This window comes from Pristiophorus japonicus, chromosome 1 (genome assembly GCF_044704955.1).
Source record: "Pristiophorus japonicus isolate sPriJap1 chromosome 1, sPriJap1.hap1, whole genome shotgun sequence".
Taxonomy (NCBI): domain Eukaryota; kingdom Metazoa; phylum Chordata; class Chondrichthyes; family Pristiophoridae; genus Pristiophorus; species Pristiophorus japonicus.
The window spans coordinates 337,234,383-337,252,917 of record NC_091977.1 but is presented as its reverse complement, the minus strand read 5'-3'; the positions used below and the strand labels follow the sequence as shown (position 1 = coordinate 337,252,917).

The window sequence follows — 18,535 nt, the reverse complement described above, 5'->3', positions numbered from 1 at the left end:
TAATGACACACAGCTGGCAATCTCAGGTATTTATTTGTGTACAGCCTGTGATTTGTGACACTGTTTCTCCACAACTACGATATAATCACCAGCTGCTAAAAGGGAGACTATGGGGGAGATTATCCACTTGCGGTCCCGGCCTAGATTGAGAAATTAAGTACCTGGAGGTATGCAACTTCCCAAAGCAGGAAATCTCCAATCCATTTTTAGTCAATCTGTATGGAAAAGGTAGTCGGAAATATCGGGACATGTTCCCCTGTATGTCAGCAGGACAATCTTCGGAGCTGCTCCCATTCTGCTGCCACAATTTTGTTGAATGACCTGAAAATTGTTGGACAAATAATGATGAGTTCACAGTGCCCACCATTATATTAGTGCGTTAAAAAAAAAAACAATTTGTAGCGAGCAAGAGATCTGTCATGAGTTGCGAATCGCCACAAATTGCTGGATGATTTTTGCCGTTCTGCTGTTAGCCGTACAAAATTGGGATGTCGCCGTCAACCTTCCAAATGTCACGAAATTGATGGATTTATGTTGTAAATACAAATGAATCTCACTGCAGACATTTAGGGCTGGTATTTCATGTTGTAAGGACCCTGTTATTGACGTGATCTATGGTCCTGACATGAAACTTGACCTTGGAGGCCCAGAAGGAAAAAAATTAAACTGTGGTGACTCACTCCCCCAAGTAATACATTTTTCCTAGAGGTTTTAACTTTAAAATTCTAAAGTTATTTTCTTTTCCTTTCTGTCTCCTTTTTTTCTTAATCCAATCTTTCTTTCTGTATCTAATTTGACTCTTAATTCACCATATTTTGTCATTCCTCGTTCCCTCTGCTTCTTTCTGTATGCTTAAATGGCATTGGCCTGTGCGATAGACTTTTGAACCCATCATTTAATAGGTCCCAGATGCCCAGTTGACATCACCGCACATTTATCAACTCACATTTCCAGCAATTTGCGGTGCAAAAATAATACGATTTGAAGGGTGAGGTAGAAAAAAATCCAATTCACGAGTTGCACCGCTCCAGCAATTCCTGGGCCAAGGTTTCCACTGCACATCCGGTGAAGTTATAGCAGTGGAGTGGGAGCAGCTCCAAGGAAATTCAGCCAATCAAATTTTTGCAGGAAATTGGCCACCCAAGATAACAAAGTTCTCCAGAGCTGCCAGCACCTAAGGATTAATCTTGTAATTTGATTGCTTCATGTTTGAGAGTTCTATCCTCCTTACAGCTACCTTCAAACTGTTGAATTGAATGTCTGAGTTTAGTTCCTGGTACAAGTTCAATGGCTGGGTGAGGCAGCTGTTTGCATGAATCTAATGTGCCTGTGCCTTGCTTTACAGGGTACATGTAAATGAACACAGGCCTCAGAGCCCACATAGAACAGGTAATGACAACAAACTAGGGGTTTTAATGAGAGAGCTTAATTGATAGTGTATAGTTTGTATGACGAATTATTGATGCTTTGCTATCTAATTTTAAGCACACATTATACACCTATGAATCACAATTAATACTGCTGAAATATTTCATTACAAGTTAATTTGCCTTTCATCCCAGTATCGACCCTTCCCTCCTGCCGAGGTATAAACCTAAGCTTTCCATTTGCATGTGTCCAGTGTGGAATTTCACGCATCAGGAGCGCTTTGTAGGAAATTGCATGTGTGTAGCCCATAATTTTTTATCATTTAAAAGCAGCGAATGTACCTTGTAATTGTGCCAGTATCTTGCTCAAGTGCACATTCTTCATGTATGAGCCTAGACTGAGTGTTGGCAGACTATTTGACCCTGGGTGAGGTCATAACCAAACCCAGGCTTGTCCTTCAACATATGTACATAGTGCAACAATCGGAAGCAGTGCTCATGGATTTTTTTTTTTAATCTTCTCCCTAATTTGGAGCCAGTAAAACCAGTTGCAGCACTTTCATTGCCGGCTCAGTCACCATAGACAACCGTATTCACCAAACAAATTCCACACAAATACAGTCACCAAGCTTTCATTTTCAACAGTAACCTTATTGAAAGTGTTACTACAGCAATGTTTCATTTATGAAGCACCATTGATTCATAACACCGTAACAGAATATACTGTTAATTGCTTCTCCGCGTGTGTTGTCTATAAAAGCTCTTTAGGATATGTGCCCAAGAATTTGCCAGCATCATTAGAGCTGGCAGAAGGGCAGTATAACAGATGCAAAGTGTTTTACTATCCCTGAAATTACAATGCCTTAGGGTGATAATTTATCATTTTTTATTGCTAATTGGGTTTTAGAAACCAATGCAGAATTTTGACTGGTCACCCTGGCTCTGTTATTAACATGAAGTTTTCATTTTCAACCCCAACATATCTACCAGAGCAAAATTTAAATGTCTTGCTTAGGCATGAGACTTGGAGGAGGGAGTTGGTGTGGTGGCATTTATAATAATAATATTAATAACTTGTATTTATATAACGCCTCTAACGTAGTAAAACATCCCAAGGCGCTTCACAAGTGTTACAAGACAAAACAGATAAATTTGACACCGAGCCACAGAAGAAGAAATTAAGGCAGATGACCAAAAGCTTGTTTATAGAGGTAGGTTTTAAGGAGTGTCTTAGAGGAAAGAGAGGTAGAGAGGCAGAGAGGTTTCGGGAGGGAGTTTGAGCTTAGGGCCCAAATAGCTGTAGTTATAATGAGGGATGTTCAAGAGGCCAGTATTTGAGGAGCGCAGACATCTTATGGGGTTGTGAGGCTGAAAAAGATTACAGAGATACAGAGGGGAAAGGCCATGGAGTGATTTGTAAACAAGGATGAGAATTTTGAAATCGAGACGTTATTTAACCGGGAGCCAATGTAGGTCAGAAAGCACAGGAGTGATGGGTGATCGTGACTTGGTGCGAGTTAATATGCAGCCTGCTGAGTTTTGGATGACCTCAAGTTTACATAGCGTAGAATGTGGGAGGCCAGCCAGGAGTGAGTTGGAGTCGTCAAGTCGAGAGGTAACAAAGGCATGAATGAGGGTTTCAGCAGCAGAAGAACTGAGGCAGGGACGGAGGTGGGCAATGTTACAAAGGTGGAAAAAGGCAGTTTTAGTTATGCCGCAGATATGTGGCTTGAAACTCATTTCAGGATCAAATATGACACCTAGGTTCCGAACAGTCTTGTTCATCCTCAGATTGATGCTAGGAGGAGGAGTGGAGTCAGTGGTTAGGGAACGCAGTTTGTGGCGGGGACCAAAATATTTATAAAAATAAATATTTAATTGGAGAAAATTTCTGCTCATCCAGCACTGGATGTCAGACAAGCTATGTAACATCTATAACATCCTAAGGCATTTAACAGGAGTGTTATTGAACAAAATTTGACAGCAAGCCACATAAGGACAAATTAGGACAGATGAATAAAAGCTTGGTCAAAGAGGTAGGTTTTAAGGAGCATCTTAAAAGAGGAGGAGAGAGGTAGAGATGTGAAGAGGTTTAGGGAGGGAATTCCAGAGCTTAGGGCCTTGGCAGCTGAAGCATGCACACAAATGGTGGAGTGGTTAAGGAACATATGATAAGAATTAGCAGGAGTAGGCCATATGGCCCTTTGTGCCTACTCCACCATTCAATAAGCTTATGGCTGATCTTCGACCTCAATTCCACTTTCTCATCTGATCCCCATATTCCCTGATTCCCCTAGAGTCCAAAACTATATATCTCAGCCTTGAATATGCTCAATGACTCAGCATTCACAATCCTGTGGGGTAGAGAATTCCAAAGATTCACAACCCTCTAAGTGAAGAAATTCCTCCTCATCTCAGTCTTTAAAAGGCCAACCCCTTATCCTGAGACTAGGCTCATACAGCAGTGCCTGGTCTCCAGTCGTCTTGGACCCCCTTGCCAAGACATGCTCAGTTAAGCTCGTATGGTAGTCGGTGTGCAACGGCCACCCCATGTTAAAAGAACTCACATACAGGCATCTTCCACCCTTCAATATGAAGTTCGGGACCTGGAACATCAGGATCCTCCCGGCCTGTCGCTGTTGAACGCCGCACCACCATAGTTGCCCGGGAACTAGACGTTTTGATGTCGACATCGTCACCCTAAGCGAGACCCGGTGGGCAGGGGAAGGCCTGCTCAAGAAACAAGGTGGAGGTTACACCACCTTCTGGAAAGGCAAACCAGAGGAAGAACCGCGCCTCCGCGGAGTCGGTTTCGCTATCAAGAACGAGTTGGTCGACCGCCTCAGAGACTCCCCCTGCGGGATTAACGAACATCTCATGACTCTCCGATTGATCCTATCTCGGAACCAATGCGCCACAGTCATCAGTTCGGACGCCCCAACACTCGATGCAACAGATGAGACCAAAGAGGGTTTTTACTCTAGCCTCTCAAAATCCCTGTCCCGTGTCCCTACGGACGACAAACTGATCCTCCTCAGCGACTTCAACGCCAGGGTCGGCAAGGACGCACCCTCTGGAAAGATGTGATCGGCAGAGAGGGGGTAGGGAAAAACAATTCCAGTGGTACCCTGCTCCTGACAAAATGCCTAGAGCACGGACTTGTCATCACCAACATCTTGTTCAGCCAGAGGGACAAGTACAAGGCATCGTGGCAACCCCCTCACTCCAAACACTGGTACCTGCTCGACTATGTCATCATCCGAGCAAGGGAACGCAAGGATGTGCGCATCACCCATGACATGACAGGAGCTGATGACTGCTGGATGGACCACTTCCTAATCCATCAACATAGCCCCAAAGTGGCAACGGCAGCAGAAGCAGTGCCGCAAAAAAGTCAATGCCGGGGCACTCAAAGGCCCAGCTAAGGGAGCCCTATACAGCCAACATCGCACTGCTAACCTGGCATCCCTTGATGACCCCGAGGTGCAGAATACCCACAGCTCTTGGTCTGCCCTCCAGGCCCCCATAACCAGTGCCTGCGAAGAGACGCTCGGTCACTCAACTTGGAAACACCAGGACTGGTTTGATGAGAATGACCAAGAGATCCAAGAGTTAATAATTCGCAAGTGCAGGGCATTTCTGAGCCTAAAACAACAACCCAACTCTGAAGCAGCAAAGCAGCTCTACAGGCGGCTGAAGGCCGAGGTCCAACAAAAAACCCGCAACCTAATGAACAGATGGTGGTGGAGAAAGCACAGGAGATACAGCAGCTGGCCGACAGCCATGATATGCGAGGATTCTTCACCGTAGTCAAGGCCACCTAAGGCCCAAACACCCAAGGCCCCACCCCACTGCTGGCCAAGAATGGGAAGACACTCATCAAGGACACCGAGGCAGTCAGGACCCGCTGGAAGGAGCACTTCGAAGATCTCCTTAACCGAGACTCTGTCTTTGAGTCGAGTATCCTCGACTCCATCCTGCAGCATGCTACCCGTCACTATCTCAGCAAAACCCCAGCCCTGCACGAGGTAGAAAAGGCCATCCGTCAGCTTAAGAACCACAAGGCAATGGGAGCAGACGGAATCCCTGCTGAGGCACTAAAGTATGGCGTAGAGGCACTATTGGCATGAATTTATGACCTTATCTCTCTCATCTGGAAGGAGGAGAGCATGCCGGGAGATCTCAGAGATGCCGTAATCATGACCATCTTTAAAAAAGGGACAAATCCAACTGCGGCAACTACAGAGGAATCTCCTTATTATCAGCCACTAAGAAAGTCGGCGCTAGAATCCTCCTCAACCGTCTTCTCCCTGTGGCTGAGGAGCTCCTCCCGAAGTCATAATGCAGACTTCGTCCTCTACGGGTTACAACGGACATGATTTTTACAGCACGACAGCAGCAAGAAAAATGCAGGGAACAGCACCAACCCTTGTACATGGCCTTCTTTGACCTTACAAAGGCCTTTGACACTGTCAACCGTGAGGGACTATGGAGCGCCCTCCTCCATTTCAGCTGCCCCCAAAAGGTTTGTCACCATCCTCCGCCTGCTCCGCGATGACATGCAAGCCGTGATCCTGACCAACGGATCCATTACAGACCCAATCCATGTCCAGACCGGGGTCAAACAGGGCTGCATCATCGTGTCCACGCTCTTCTCAATCTTCCTCGCTGCCATGCTCCATCTCACAGTCAAAAAGCTCCCCACTGGATTGGAATTAAACTACAGAACCAGTGGGAACCTGTTCAACCTTCGTCGTTTCCAGGCCAGATCCAAGACTGTCCCAATCTCTGTCGTCGAACTACAGATGACGCATGCGTCTGCGCACACTCAGAGACTGAACTCCAAGTCATAGTCAACATCTTCACTGAGGCGTACGAAAGCATGGGCCTTACACTAAACATCCATAAGACAAAGGTCCTCCACCAGCCTGACCCCGCCATGGAGCACTACCCTCCAGTTATCAAGATCCATGGCACGGCCCTGGACAATGTGGACCACTTTCCATACCTTTTATCAACAAGGGCAGAAATCGACGACGAGATTCAACACTGTCTCCAGTGCACCAGCGCAGCCTTCGGCCGCGTAAGGAAAAGAACGTTCGAAGATCAGGCCCTCAAATCTGCCACCAAGCTCATGGTCCACAGGGCTGTAGTGATACACGCCCTCCTGTATGGCTGAGACGTGGACCATAGACAGTAGACACCTCAATTTGCTGGAGAAATACCATACCACCAACGATGTCTCTGCAAGATCCTGCAAATCCCCTGGGAGGACAGATGCACCAACATTAGCGTCCTCGACCAGGCCAACATCTCCAGCATCGAAGCACTGACCACACTCGACCAGCACCACATTGTTCGTATGCCTGACACAAGATTCCCAAAGCAAGCGCTCTACTCGGAACTCCTGTATGGCAAACTAACCCAAGGTGGGCAGAGGAAACCTTTCAAGGACACCCTCAAAGCCTCCTTGATAAAATGCAACATACCCACCGACACCTGGCAGTCCCTGGCCAAAGATCGCCCTAAGTGGAGGAAGTCCATCCAGGAGGGCGTTGAACACCTCGAGTCTCATTGCCGAGAGCATGCAGAAACCAAGCGCAGGCAGCGGAAGGAGAGTGCAGCAAACCAGTCCCACCCACCCTTTCCTTCAATGACTGCCTTTCCCACCTGTGATAGAGAGTGTAATTCCCATATTAGACTGTTCAGTCACCTAAGAACTCATTTTTATAGAGTGGAAGCAAGTCTTCCTCGATTTCGAGGGACTGCCTATGATGCCGTCTTAAAATCGGGAATGTGTTGAAGGCTGGAATTGGAGGAATGCAAAGATTTTGGTGGGGGTGGGTGGAGGCCAGGGAGAGATTTGAAAACAATCCTCAGCTCCTGATCAGAACTATGCTGAGCAGGTGAAGAGGTAGAGTTGTTTGTTGATGGCTGTCTCACCCTTTTACATTGGCTGGCCAACGAGAGATCTGAAAGCAGCCTATCCACATGCTCCCTCAAAAAAAAAGCCTTGAATCCCTTCAACAAAACAAACTATTGGGTAGGAAGTATTGCTTAAGGTTGTCACCTTACCTTTCCGAGGTTCAGAGCAGGGTCTCAAAGGTGCTGGAATCATGGTTGGTGTTCTGAGCGGTGATTTTGTTCGGTGGTTTCCTTTACAACATTCCAGTGTTCTTGGGTACAGACTGAGAAAAATCTCTCTTCTGATGTTTGTTCGTCCTCAGATGAAAATTCACTGGTACCTTTAATACCTGATACCCTTCTACCATCAGACGCAGAGAAAAAATACCCTCTTGTCTATTTTACAAACCAGATTTAGAGTGCTTTGTGTGCATTTTAGAATTTTCCACATATTTCAGTCAACATCAGGACTCTATAATTTAAAACTGGATGGCTGGCAATCCCAATACTGTCATTGGTGTTTGATTCACATCTGGTGTATTTGGCTCAAATACCACATAGTGTGACAATTTAGCCAGTTAGTCTTACAGTTGAGAGCTCCTGCCACTGTCCCTTCAATCCCAACCTTTGCCATTGGTCTTAATCTTTAATTTCAATACAGATTCCCTACTATATGTAGTCGGCCCACCAGCATGTCCTCTTAGGTCATTTTCTTTACCCATTTCAATGCTGTTTTCTGCCAAGGGTGACAGAGTTCAATTGAGGTGTAAACTGAAGGGCAGTTGCTCTACTAGGAAAGTCCAAATGTAAAGTCATTTTGGACCTCTGCTGTGTACCTCCCCAAAGCTCAGCTCAGAGTGACAGTAACAGAGATCTGGGAGCAGGTCTGCACATGATCCTGTTCAAGAAGATAGGGTGTATTTCAGGGAATAAAGCAAAGGGAATGAAGGGAAAAGTTCAAAGTAAACCTATCCCCATTTCCCATCATTCCCTGACTGGGTGGGTGAATAATCAATTTCATTTAGTGTACTACCTTTCCCAGAAATACTTTTGAAATGACAGGGGCAATATTCTATCTTTGAGCTCCTGCGGGGAGACTTAGCTGTCGGGAGCATGCAGAAGTTCAACCAAAACTTTACCCCTCACGTGCCACACTTCCTTCCCCCATAGTGGTCACAAGCACATGTCCCACCTGGAGATGAAGCTTAACTAAAGCTGAGCTTCTGTCATTTGAGCAGTTCAACGGCATTGTGAGCAGATCACAAATGCAGTGAGAGCGGGTTGGTGGAAAAGCCATTTTTGTTGTTGTACAGTATTGCCAAAAGCTGCATCTACACTTCAAAATAGAACACGATCTGCTGAGAAGCTATTGAAAGATTCTCTTAGTTTGCATCACTTAATCTGAACCACGACTACTTCGGAGAACAAAATTTGGTTTGCAATGACACAGCGATAATCTATTTTGTTTGGCCCATCAGGCATCATGAGGAGGGTGAGCAGCGCAGAAGATGACTTAATGCTGGGCGTAGAAGGTGAGTGTTACAGGGTTTATCTTTTTCCATCTCAATTCTTCTTTCCTTCCTCTTCTTCCAACTCCTCCCCCACCCCTGCCCATTTTCCCATGGTTTGGAAGTAGAATAGGTGGAAAGCAACTTGTGGAAGTGCTCCGCTGCATCCCTATCTCCACACCATTTCCTGTTGGAGGGAACTGCCCCCCACCCATATGTAGACAGGCGCATGGTAAAGGTCGGGTGAGGGGACCCCCCAAGACCAAGATTTGGAGCCTCTGAGTGTTGCCATGTACAGGCTGCTCTGGGACTCAGTTAGATACCACATGATGCATTGGCAAGCCTCTTAGCATTCATCGTTATGTCAGAATTTGTCCTAAAGGCCAGATTTTAACTCTGCATTCGTAGACATGCATTTTCAGGACTTAAACCAATGTGTACACTGCACTGTTAGGAAGCAATTGTGATGTCTACACTCAGTCACCATCGTGGCTATTGAAACGAGATTTATGCATGGAATGGAGGCGCTCCCGATAGGAAAAGGGTCCTCCCTGCAACAGAAAACAAATTGTTTTGTTTTGAGTTTCACTTCTGTTAGGACAGATCAGCACTGCAGAAGTGAATCATTTGCCTAAAACATGTTGATGCCAAGCTCCAGCTCTGGTGCGGCACAAATTAATGGGTTCTCCAAGGTCCAAACCATGGCCTGAATTCATCAGCTGGAGATTAGGTGCGTGGATAAGCTTCCGTAAACTGATTCCCTATCACCTGGCTGCCCTGCCAACCCATATTGCAAGTGTGGATTACAAATAGGGAAACCGTGGGAAGACAGTCACACTGTGCAATGTTGCATGAATGTCCCCATGTACAGTGGGAACGGTTGCACAATGCTTACAATGTATTTAGGTAAATTCATGTCAGACAATTTGCTGGATTCTATTTCTCAATTAAATGCTTTGCAATTTTTTTTCCACACCCTACAGCTACTTTATATCAGAGTGGAATGCAAAACATGTCTGTACAAGAATATATGAGGTTAGTATATTTTTGTGGCTGAAATTAATGTTAAGGCAAAATGTTGAATCTGGCACAGTGTACTGGAGATCAAACATGGAGTGGTGCTTAGTGAGCAGTCAATCACAATCTCCATGCATTGATTTCTCCATCTTGCCTGTGCTGTCAGAAAATGGTTTCAGGTGGAAGCCAGACTCCTCACTGCAGGATAGAAGAGATACTTGCAGAGAGAGCCACGTTGGCCTGCACGTGTGCACCCTGGACTGCCCATAGCTCCCTTGGTGAAGACTGGGAGGTGGTTGACAGTGAAAGGCATAAAGGAAGGAATTGGGAGAAAAAAATTAACAATAATTAGATTTATGATCCAAAAAGTGCAGTTTACAGAGCATATCACAGATCGTAACAAGCATGTCTGAGCCGAAATTGCTATGCATTTCACACATTTTCCAGGTCCAAAATGGGAGCCACAATGTCAAACACTGCAATGCGCCAGAACGTCGGTGTAGCGCGCACAACACAAAGTTGGTTCAGGCGCTCAATAGACGTCCTGGGTGGCTGCACGCAACAAATGGAAGCATCAGTTAATTATGTTAATAAGGGCTCTGCACTTGTATCAGGGCACTCTGGTGACCATGCATGCTTGAAACGTCACTTCCTAAACTCGCCCTGCAAATCAGTCAGCAAGCGGCTTTCACAAACGGTATTTGAAGTGATCCTCTCCTCCATCAAGTTAAGTCTTAGGCTGCGGGTGTGTTTTTGTACCAAGATTTTAGCTGTTTTAGAAAATGTTTTGCTCTTAAATAATTTTTCAGAGTCCATTTATGCAGGACTGCAACTATTTCCCTGAAATTTCTTGTTCAGAAATGCTGAACATGGGCATGCTGCTGGGCTTAGCTTTAGGGCTCCCAAATCAGGAGAAGCAGCAGCAAGGAAGGCTGCGAGGATCAGCACAAGCTACAAGAAGAGGGCAAAGGAGTCATTTTGGCTTGTGGGTTTACAGGAGCAGAAAATCAAGCCTGAATCTCACAGAGGAGCAGTGTGTAAGGTAACTGTTCAAAAAAGAGACAGTCACTCACCTGTGCTACCAGTTGGAGCGAGAATTAGAGCCCAGCATCACAGCAAGCAATGCAATGGCTTTGGCAGTGATGGTCACTGTGGCTCTAAACATTTATGTCTCTGTCTCATTCCAAACTGCTTTTGGTACCATCAGCAACATGAGTCAGTTTGCACACGGTGATCAGGAAGATCACTGATGCATTGTTTATGAGGCGGCAACAGTTGATTAGCTTCTACAGGAAAGCTGACAAGCAGAAAGAAAGAGCATTGGGATTTACCTGCATTGCTGGAATCACACAGGTGCAGCGCTTCATAGACTGCACGCATGTAGCGCTGCGAGCTCTCCATCAGGAACCAGCTCTGCTACTGCACAGGAAGGGCTACCATTTGCTCAATGTTCAACTCATTTCTGGCCACAGGCAGTGACTCAAGCAGGTCTCTGCCTGCTTTCCTGCCAGTAGTCATAATGCTTTTCTACTGCAGCCGTCCTCAATACAGCCTCTGTTCCATCTAGTGAACTGGTGCTAGGTTGGCTTCTGGGGACAAGGACTATCCCCTCACCAACTCTCAGAAATCTGGGCACAGACTCAGAGCACTGATATAATGAGCGTCATGCAGCTGTAATGTATGTAGACCATGTATGCTAACTGTATAGTCACATAAGGTGTGTCACCAGAGGGCACTGCAGTGGGAGACCTGAGGGTCACCTGCATAGGTGTGCAGGGCCCAGTATAAAAGGCTGCCCATCATGCTTGTGCCTCAGTCTGGAATTACAATAAATGGGACTAAGGTCACAACAGCTCAAGTACAATACTAGACCTCGTTCTGATTGAGCAAACAACTGGTATCTCCTGAAACAATGGTTCTGCTGTTGGGACAGCTCATAAGAGGTCATTCAGTAAAGTCTAGAGTGAGTGTCAAGAGTCATAATTGGTTGCTGCATGATCCACAATATTGGCATCCAAAGTGCAGTTGCCTTGTAGCTGCCTGAGGAAGATGAAGTGGAGCAGGAAGATGATAAAAGGATAACGATCACAGCCCAGCAGTACAACGAGCCGTCAGAGCTGTAATGCAGCAAGTTATGGAGGAGTGATTCTCCTAAACCATCCCTCCCCTGCCCAGAGCACCAACACTCCCTCCTTCCATCTCACCCAGTCCTGACACCCACCATATCAATGTCCTCAAAATGTACAACTTCATAATCTTAGCAATGTAACATGAACATGCATAGAAACCAGCAGCTCTAACATAACACATTTTACCACTGTTCCAATAGACTCCATTCTTGATTTGACAAATGGTTACATGACTGATGCCTGGCAACAAATCACCTTTGTACCTGTCTTCTGTGCTCGGTGACCTATTCTAGTGCTCTTATGAGGTGGCTCCTCAGTGCTTACAGTTTGGGAGGTGAAAGTTCGCTGAACATCTGCTGAGGGCACTTGAGAAGGCAATTGCAGGTGTCTTGTGGAGCTCTGGCTGTTGAGGACCTGGTTGCAAACTGTTGGGACTCCACTGTCACTGGGAGAGTTTGGCCCAGCTGACTGTCCAACATCAGTGAGAGCACGGGCTGAGAGGCTGGTGGTGGAGCAGACATGCTGTCATTCTCAGAGAGGACAGTAGGTGCCTCTCCCATTGAACAAATATCACTCTCAGGGAGCTGAGCACTAGTATTCCCGCTGTTCTGCACAAGAATCTAGTGCAGGCGTGCTGGGAGGCTCTTGAAGCCACTATCCACACTCTGTAGGCTTTATAAGTCAGAGGGGATGTTGTACCCCAGAGCAAAGATGGCAGCAGTCTGAGCTCACATCAGAGCTGTCAACAGAGGCTCCATCACTGTGGGGACCCCTGCAGTGCTGAGAGAGATGACCACTTGCTCCATATTTGACTGCAAGTTCGATGCCATGCGCAAAGACAACATAGAAGTTGGAGTTGGACACCTCCATGCTCTTCAACATTGTATGCAAGCTCAATGGGAGTCCAATGCACTTAGAAGGCCTGTGAGGATTGCCATCAGTCTTGTTATGGAAGGTGGTTCCTTGATGTCTCCATCTGTACCCTGTGCAGCAGGACTAGGGTGTGAGCTCTCCCTCCAGCAAGCTGCTTCTTGGGTGTCCTATTTCTCCTGCGCACTAGTGCCGGGTGAATCGTCAAATGCTGTGCACTACAGCCTATCCTCTGAACTGTACACAGTGTCAGTGTCAGGCCAAGTGACGATTTGTGTTACGCAGTGCTGACCTCTTTATCCTTCTGCTCCCTGAGGGCAGTAAGCAGACACAAATGAGTGGCCTCTGAATGAAGCAGCAGTTCGTCATCCACAATGTGTATGGGTGAGGGGCGAAGGAAGGAATGGTGAGGAGTGTAACAGGTGCAGAATGCTGCAGTCAGAGCTGAAGGAGATAAGTGATGTGTACTGCTGTGATTGTAGGAGAGTGCTGGCAATCGATATAAATGAGGGTGCTGGGGCAACGGGTAGTGCAAGGCAAACCAGAGAGTAATGATAGATATGAGTTAGAAGGCTTATCTTAGCCACATTAGGTCATTGAACTTTTTCATGCATTGCAGCCATGGGCTGGAGTAATATTTCTGGTACTGCTGCCTCTGCCCACTTCTGCCGGGCAGCTTGCCTTGATATCTTCCTGCCACCTGGTAGATAGAAAGTGCCCCTCCTCCTGCTGACCTCCTCTACCAAAACCTTCAATGTAGTGTCTGAAAAATGGTGGGCCCTTGCATCTTCTCTGTGATTGCCATTGCCTACAATTCTCAGTTATAGTTACTTGCAGGCAAAATGCACCTCCCCATTAAGAGGTTTAGGCTAACTTTAAATGGCATCAGTAACATACAATATTGATGCCCTCCCCATGAGGCAAGCTACCAATGAACAGCATGAGTAGTACTAGCAGCGCACCTATATTAATTAATCAGGCTGACCAATTTGGTGCCTGAGTTGTGGTCACATGAATGAGCATGTGCCCATTCTGTACCTGAAATCAGACTTAAACCAATTTCTACCTTGTTATTTCTTGGTTAAAACTCTAGCTGTCACCTTTACAGCATTATCTTCCTGTCATGTAACACAGAAGTACACCTGAAAAGTTGATGTGAAAACTTGACCAGAATGCCTGTTGTAAAGGACGATGCAAGTGCTGATGGTTGCTTGAACAAGAATGTTCTGACAGATAACCAGCATAAAATTCATTCATTCATTTGTGGGACCTTACGGTGTGTCGATTGGCTGCCACATCCGCCTACATAATAAAGGTTGCTTTTAAAGTGCAGGCAGTGTTATTATATATGCAGATGTCGCAGCCAATTTACAGAGATTCGACAAAACTCCTTCAGTCCTACATTGGAATTTCATCCGAGATTATATGCTGCATTCCTAGAGTGGGGGTTGGACAAACTAATTTCTGACTCCAAGGTGAAGGAGTGACCAAGTGAGCCAAATTCACCCTGGAATTAAATAGCAGCTTTAGTACATCAAGATCACATGTGCGAATCGGTTGCATATTTATCTAGAATTCGTCAGTTTGGCTTTAGATATTAGGGGGTCAAAATTTCCCATTGCCCCGGTTGGGGGTGGTAATCTCTCCGAGGCCGGACATCCTGTGCCCGGCGCAGAATTCCCGTCCCGGAAGCGAAATTCGGGTTACCGCCCCTCACAGAAAGTAGAGCGCAATGTCATGGGCTCCACTTCCTTTCGGGGTGGGATCAGAGGCGCTACCCGGGCGAATCGCGGAGCGCTATGTGTCCTCACCGTGTAGCGATGACAAGTTTCAACGCCCTTCTCCTTCCGTTAAAGGAGAAGGACGCTGTGAGCTCTGCAGGCCCTTTGCTGGTCTCCACTGGGCCACCAGGGCTAAGGGGTGCCATGGCCACAGCAGGGCACCGAAACAGAGCACAGGGCTGCATGATCGTGGCCTGGATCTCACGAAAGGAGTGGACAATGGCCCGACCAGTGGGGGGAGGGGTGTTAAAAACAAAAGGTGGTGGTGCGCGGTGCAGCACACCTTTAAGTATTGCCTCACGATGGGTGGGCGGCCCGGTCCATGACCCACGTGGCTGGCATAGGCATCACCCGCGGAGGCCTCACAGGGCGCTGACCAATTAACCCCATGGGTTGGAAAGCGGTTGCTACCAGCGGGGCGCAGCGCTAATGCATTTATTTATGCCTCCGCTAACTCCCGCCCAATTTCCCGAGCCGGTAACGAGCGCCCCGCCCCACCCCTTCACCACCCCGGGCAAAAACACTTTCGCACCCCGTTAGCCCCGCCCCCGGAGACACTAATGGGAGGTGCACAACAAGGGAATTTATGCCCCTAGGAATTTTAAATGGAGATGTGTGAAGTGATGCATTTTGGAAGGAAAAATGAGGAGAGGCAATAAAATGAAATGATAAAACTTTAAAAAGGGTACAGGAACAGAGAGATCTGGGGATTCACGTACACAAGTCTCTGAAGGTGGAAGCACAAGTTGATGAAGCGGTTAAAAAAAAAACAATAGTGATCATTGGCTTTATAAATAGGCGTTCTGGGGAGAAATTGGTTAACGCACAAAATTGGGCGCGGGGATCCTGGTTCACCATTAACCTATAACTGTTAATTGCTTTGCAGACAACTCTTTTTTTGGAGAAACCAAAATTAAACATTAAATCAAGTGCCCCCCGATCTGGGGGACACTCCAGACACTTTTCAACGGCCCTTTTTTTAATAAATTATTTGGTCTTTTTTTGTGTTTTGTGATTTTTTTGGGGGCATTAAAATCATACATTTTACAAGTGCCCGCTATAAAAGGGGAGGAGGACACTAAAACCAGCAATTAAAACAAATTAAACTTTAAAACATATAAAATCAAATTAAAATTTGGTTGCTAGGGGTAACGATGCACTCCAGTCTCTCCGGCGCCCACCTCTCGCGGAAGGCCGCGAGCGTACCGGTGGACACCGTGTGCTCCATCTCCAAGGACACGCTGGCGCGGATGTATGCGCAGAAGAGAGGCAGGCTGAACTTGCATTGCAGACGGGTAAATTTGTGCTGCCTGCTGCTTTATATGATTGTTGGCATTTAGCCAACGATACCCGCGCTGTTCAATGGCTGCACACATCCACAGGGGGCTTGATATCTTGAGTGGCTAGCTCTACTTAAAGGCAGCCTTCACCTCTTAAAGAGATGGTGCAGTCTAGCTGAAAGAAGTGGTGGGAGTCATTTGAAAACTGAATCTGTTCTCTGACAGTTTGCTGAACATGCGAGAGAACGAGCACCAAAGTTTTCAAACAATTCACTGGAGGTCTTGTTGGAAGAAGTGGAAAGAAGGAGAGATGTCCTGTATCCACAAGGTTGCAGGAGGCCCTCCAGACAAATGCTCGGAGGCAATTGGGAAAAGTAGCATCGGTAGTCAATGTCAGGAGTGTTGCTCCAAGAACATGGATGCAATGCAGGAAGGACTTTAACAATCCCATATGGAGTAGGTTCATCTTCAAATGGCACATCCTACCAACTGCATCACCAGCGTCATCCACTGCTCAATTCACTACACCCCCATAAGTCACCGACCAACAATCTCTTTCAATCAGTACTCAACCCTACAATTCATATGCTTTATCTCACCCCCACACACTTACCACTTCATTCTCTCCATCATGCTCGATTCCAAGAAGGCGGCCGACCTGGTCACCCATGTCTGGAAGCAACTTGTTTCAGCACAAGCTTTTAAACGAACAATAAAGTACTTCAGCTACAGCCTGTAGACTATTAGAAACTTTAGGCAAGTATAGGAAAGCTCCAAAAACACATACAATGGCACCAGCAGCTGGAAGAAATAATGCAGCAACTGACCTGCAAGTACGTCATGATCCCTTTAAGTAGTGCTGATGGGTGTCCTTATTGTTTAACATCATTTTCAGCTGTAAGTGGTTATGATGGTGCATAGGCTGGAGCATTGTGTTCAAAAATGGCAGCACTGGCATCAAATCAACATTGCAAACTGATTGATGTCATAATCTGCTTGCTCTGCATGTTGCCGGTGGTCATTAGGTGCGCGCAAATCCCTTTACCAAAATGGCGCCCTGCGCACTTCCCGTCGGATCTCAGGCACTGTTTTTGAGCATTGGGAGGCAATGTAGTGCCTAAAAAATGAGCGCTACAGTGCCTAATTTCCTCCCCATAGAGTATAAAATCAAGGAAGTTATAGTAAACCTTTATAAATCACTGGTTAGACCTCAGTTAGAGCATTGTTCCCAATTCTGGGCATTGAACTTTAGGACGGATGTCAAGGCTTTGGACAGCATGCAGAGGAGATTTAATAGAATGGTACCCGGAAGGAAGGAAACAATTATGCAGTGAGTTAGAGAAGCTGGGATTGTTCTCCTTAGAGCAGAGAAGGTTAAGGGGAGATTTACTAGAGGTGTTCAAAATTATGAAGGGTTTTGATACAATAGATAGGGTGAAACTGTTTCCACTGGAAGAACAGTCAGTAACTAAAGGACACAGATTTAAAATAATTAGAAAAAAAGCCAGGGGAAAATGAGGAGAATCTTTTTTACTCTAAGTTGTTATGATCTGGAATCTATTGCATGAAAGGGCGATGGAAGCAGATTCAATAGTCACTTTGAAAAGGAAATTGGACAAATACTTAGAGGGAAAATTTGCAGTGGAGTAGGACTAATTGGATAGCACTAAAGAATTGATACAGACGCAATGGGCTGAATGGTCTCCTTCTGTACAGTATCATTCTATGAATCTAAAAAAAACACTTTATGTTGATCAATAGGACCTTGCACACTTGCTCTGAAAAGCATGCGCTATCAAGGTGGAACAGCATGGCTTCAACGACCTCAATGAATAGTGGACTCAAGAGGTGAGTTACTCTGAGGCGACACAGGACTCATACAGTAATAACATGGTAAATGTTACTATTCCTAAACATTTGGCACTTATGTACTTTAGATAGCAGGGAGATTGATGCTCCTGCATTAAATCCCTAGTTCACATTAATATAACTGGGGCGGCAGCCAGCAAGGCAGGTTATGGGGGAGGGTGGTCTACAATTGCAGAGGGTAGGGATCCCAAGGTGACAATGGCCCAGATTATTTTATTTGGGCTCTGGAGGAACAGTGCCAGTCCTCCAGAGCTCAGAAAAATAACTTTCTATCGCTGGTGAAACTGGTCGCATGTGCGCAGGCTCAACCTAAAATAGCAATCGTGGTCCTATTTACGGCATAGGAACCTGATTTCCAGATTAAAAGGGGCTGTCGCCTGAAACTGGTGAGCGCTTTGAACACCACTTTCGAAATGGAGCCTGCTGCATCACCAGTGTTACCCGGGCAGTAAGGCATCTGCAAAAATTTGGCAGATGGAGTATAATATGGGAAAATGTGAGGTTATCCACCTTGACAGAAAAATTGGAAAAACAAATGATAATTTAAATGGAGAAAAATTGCAAAGTGCTGCTGTACAGAGAGACCTGGGGGTCCTTGTGCATGAAACACAAAAAGTGAGTATGCAGGTACAGCAAGTAATCAGGAAGGCAAATGGAATGTTGGCCTTTATTGCAAGGGGGATAGAGTATAAAAGCAGAGAAGTCCTGCTACAACTGTACAGGGAATTGGTGAGGCTACACCTGGAGTACTACATACAGTTTTGGTCTCCATATTTAAGGATATACTTGCATTGGAGGCTGTTCAGAGAA

The 18,535-nt window shown here is 46.1% G+C and overlaps 1 protein-coding gene across 1 annotated transcript in view; it reads left to right on the top strand.

Annotated features, from left to right (window-relative positions):
• itprid1 (ITPR interacting domain containing 1) overlaps positions 1-18,535 on the top strand; it is a 185,103-nt gene that overhangs the window by 9,420 nt on the left and 157,148 nt on the right. The window contains exons 3-6 of the mRNA XM_070874657.1: positions 1,346-1,389; positions 8,750-8,803; positions 9,763-9,814; positions 17,618-17,704. Coding sequence (XP_070730758.1) covers positions 1,346-1,389; positions 8,750-8,803; positions 9,763-9,814; positions 17,618-17,704 — 237 coding nt within the window. The remainder of the gene's footprint in view (positions 1-1,345; positions 1,390-8,749; positions 8,804-9,762; positions 9,815-17,617; positions 17,705-18,535) is intronic.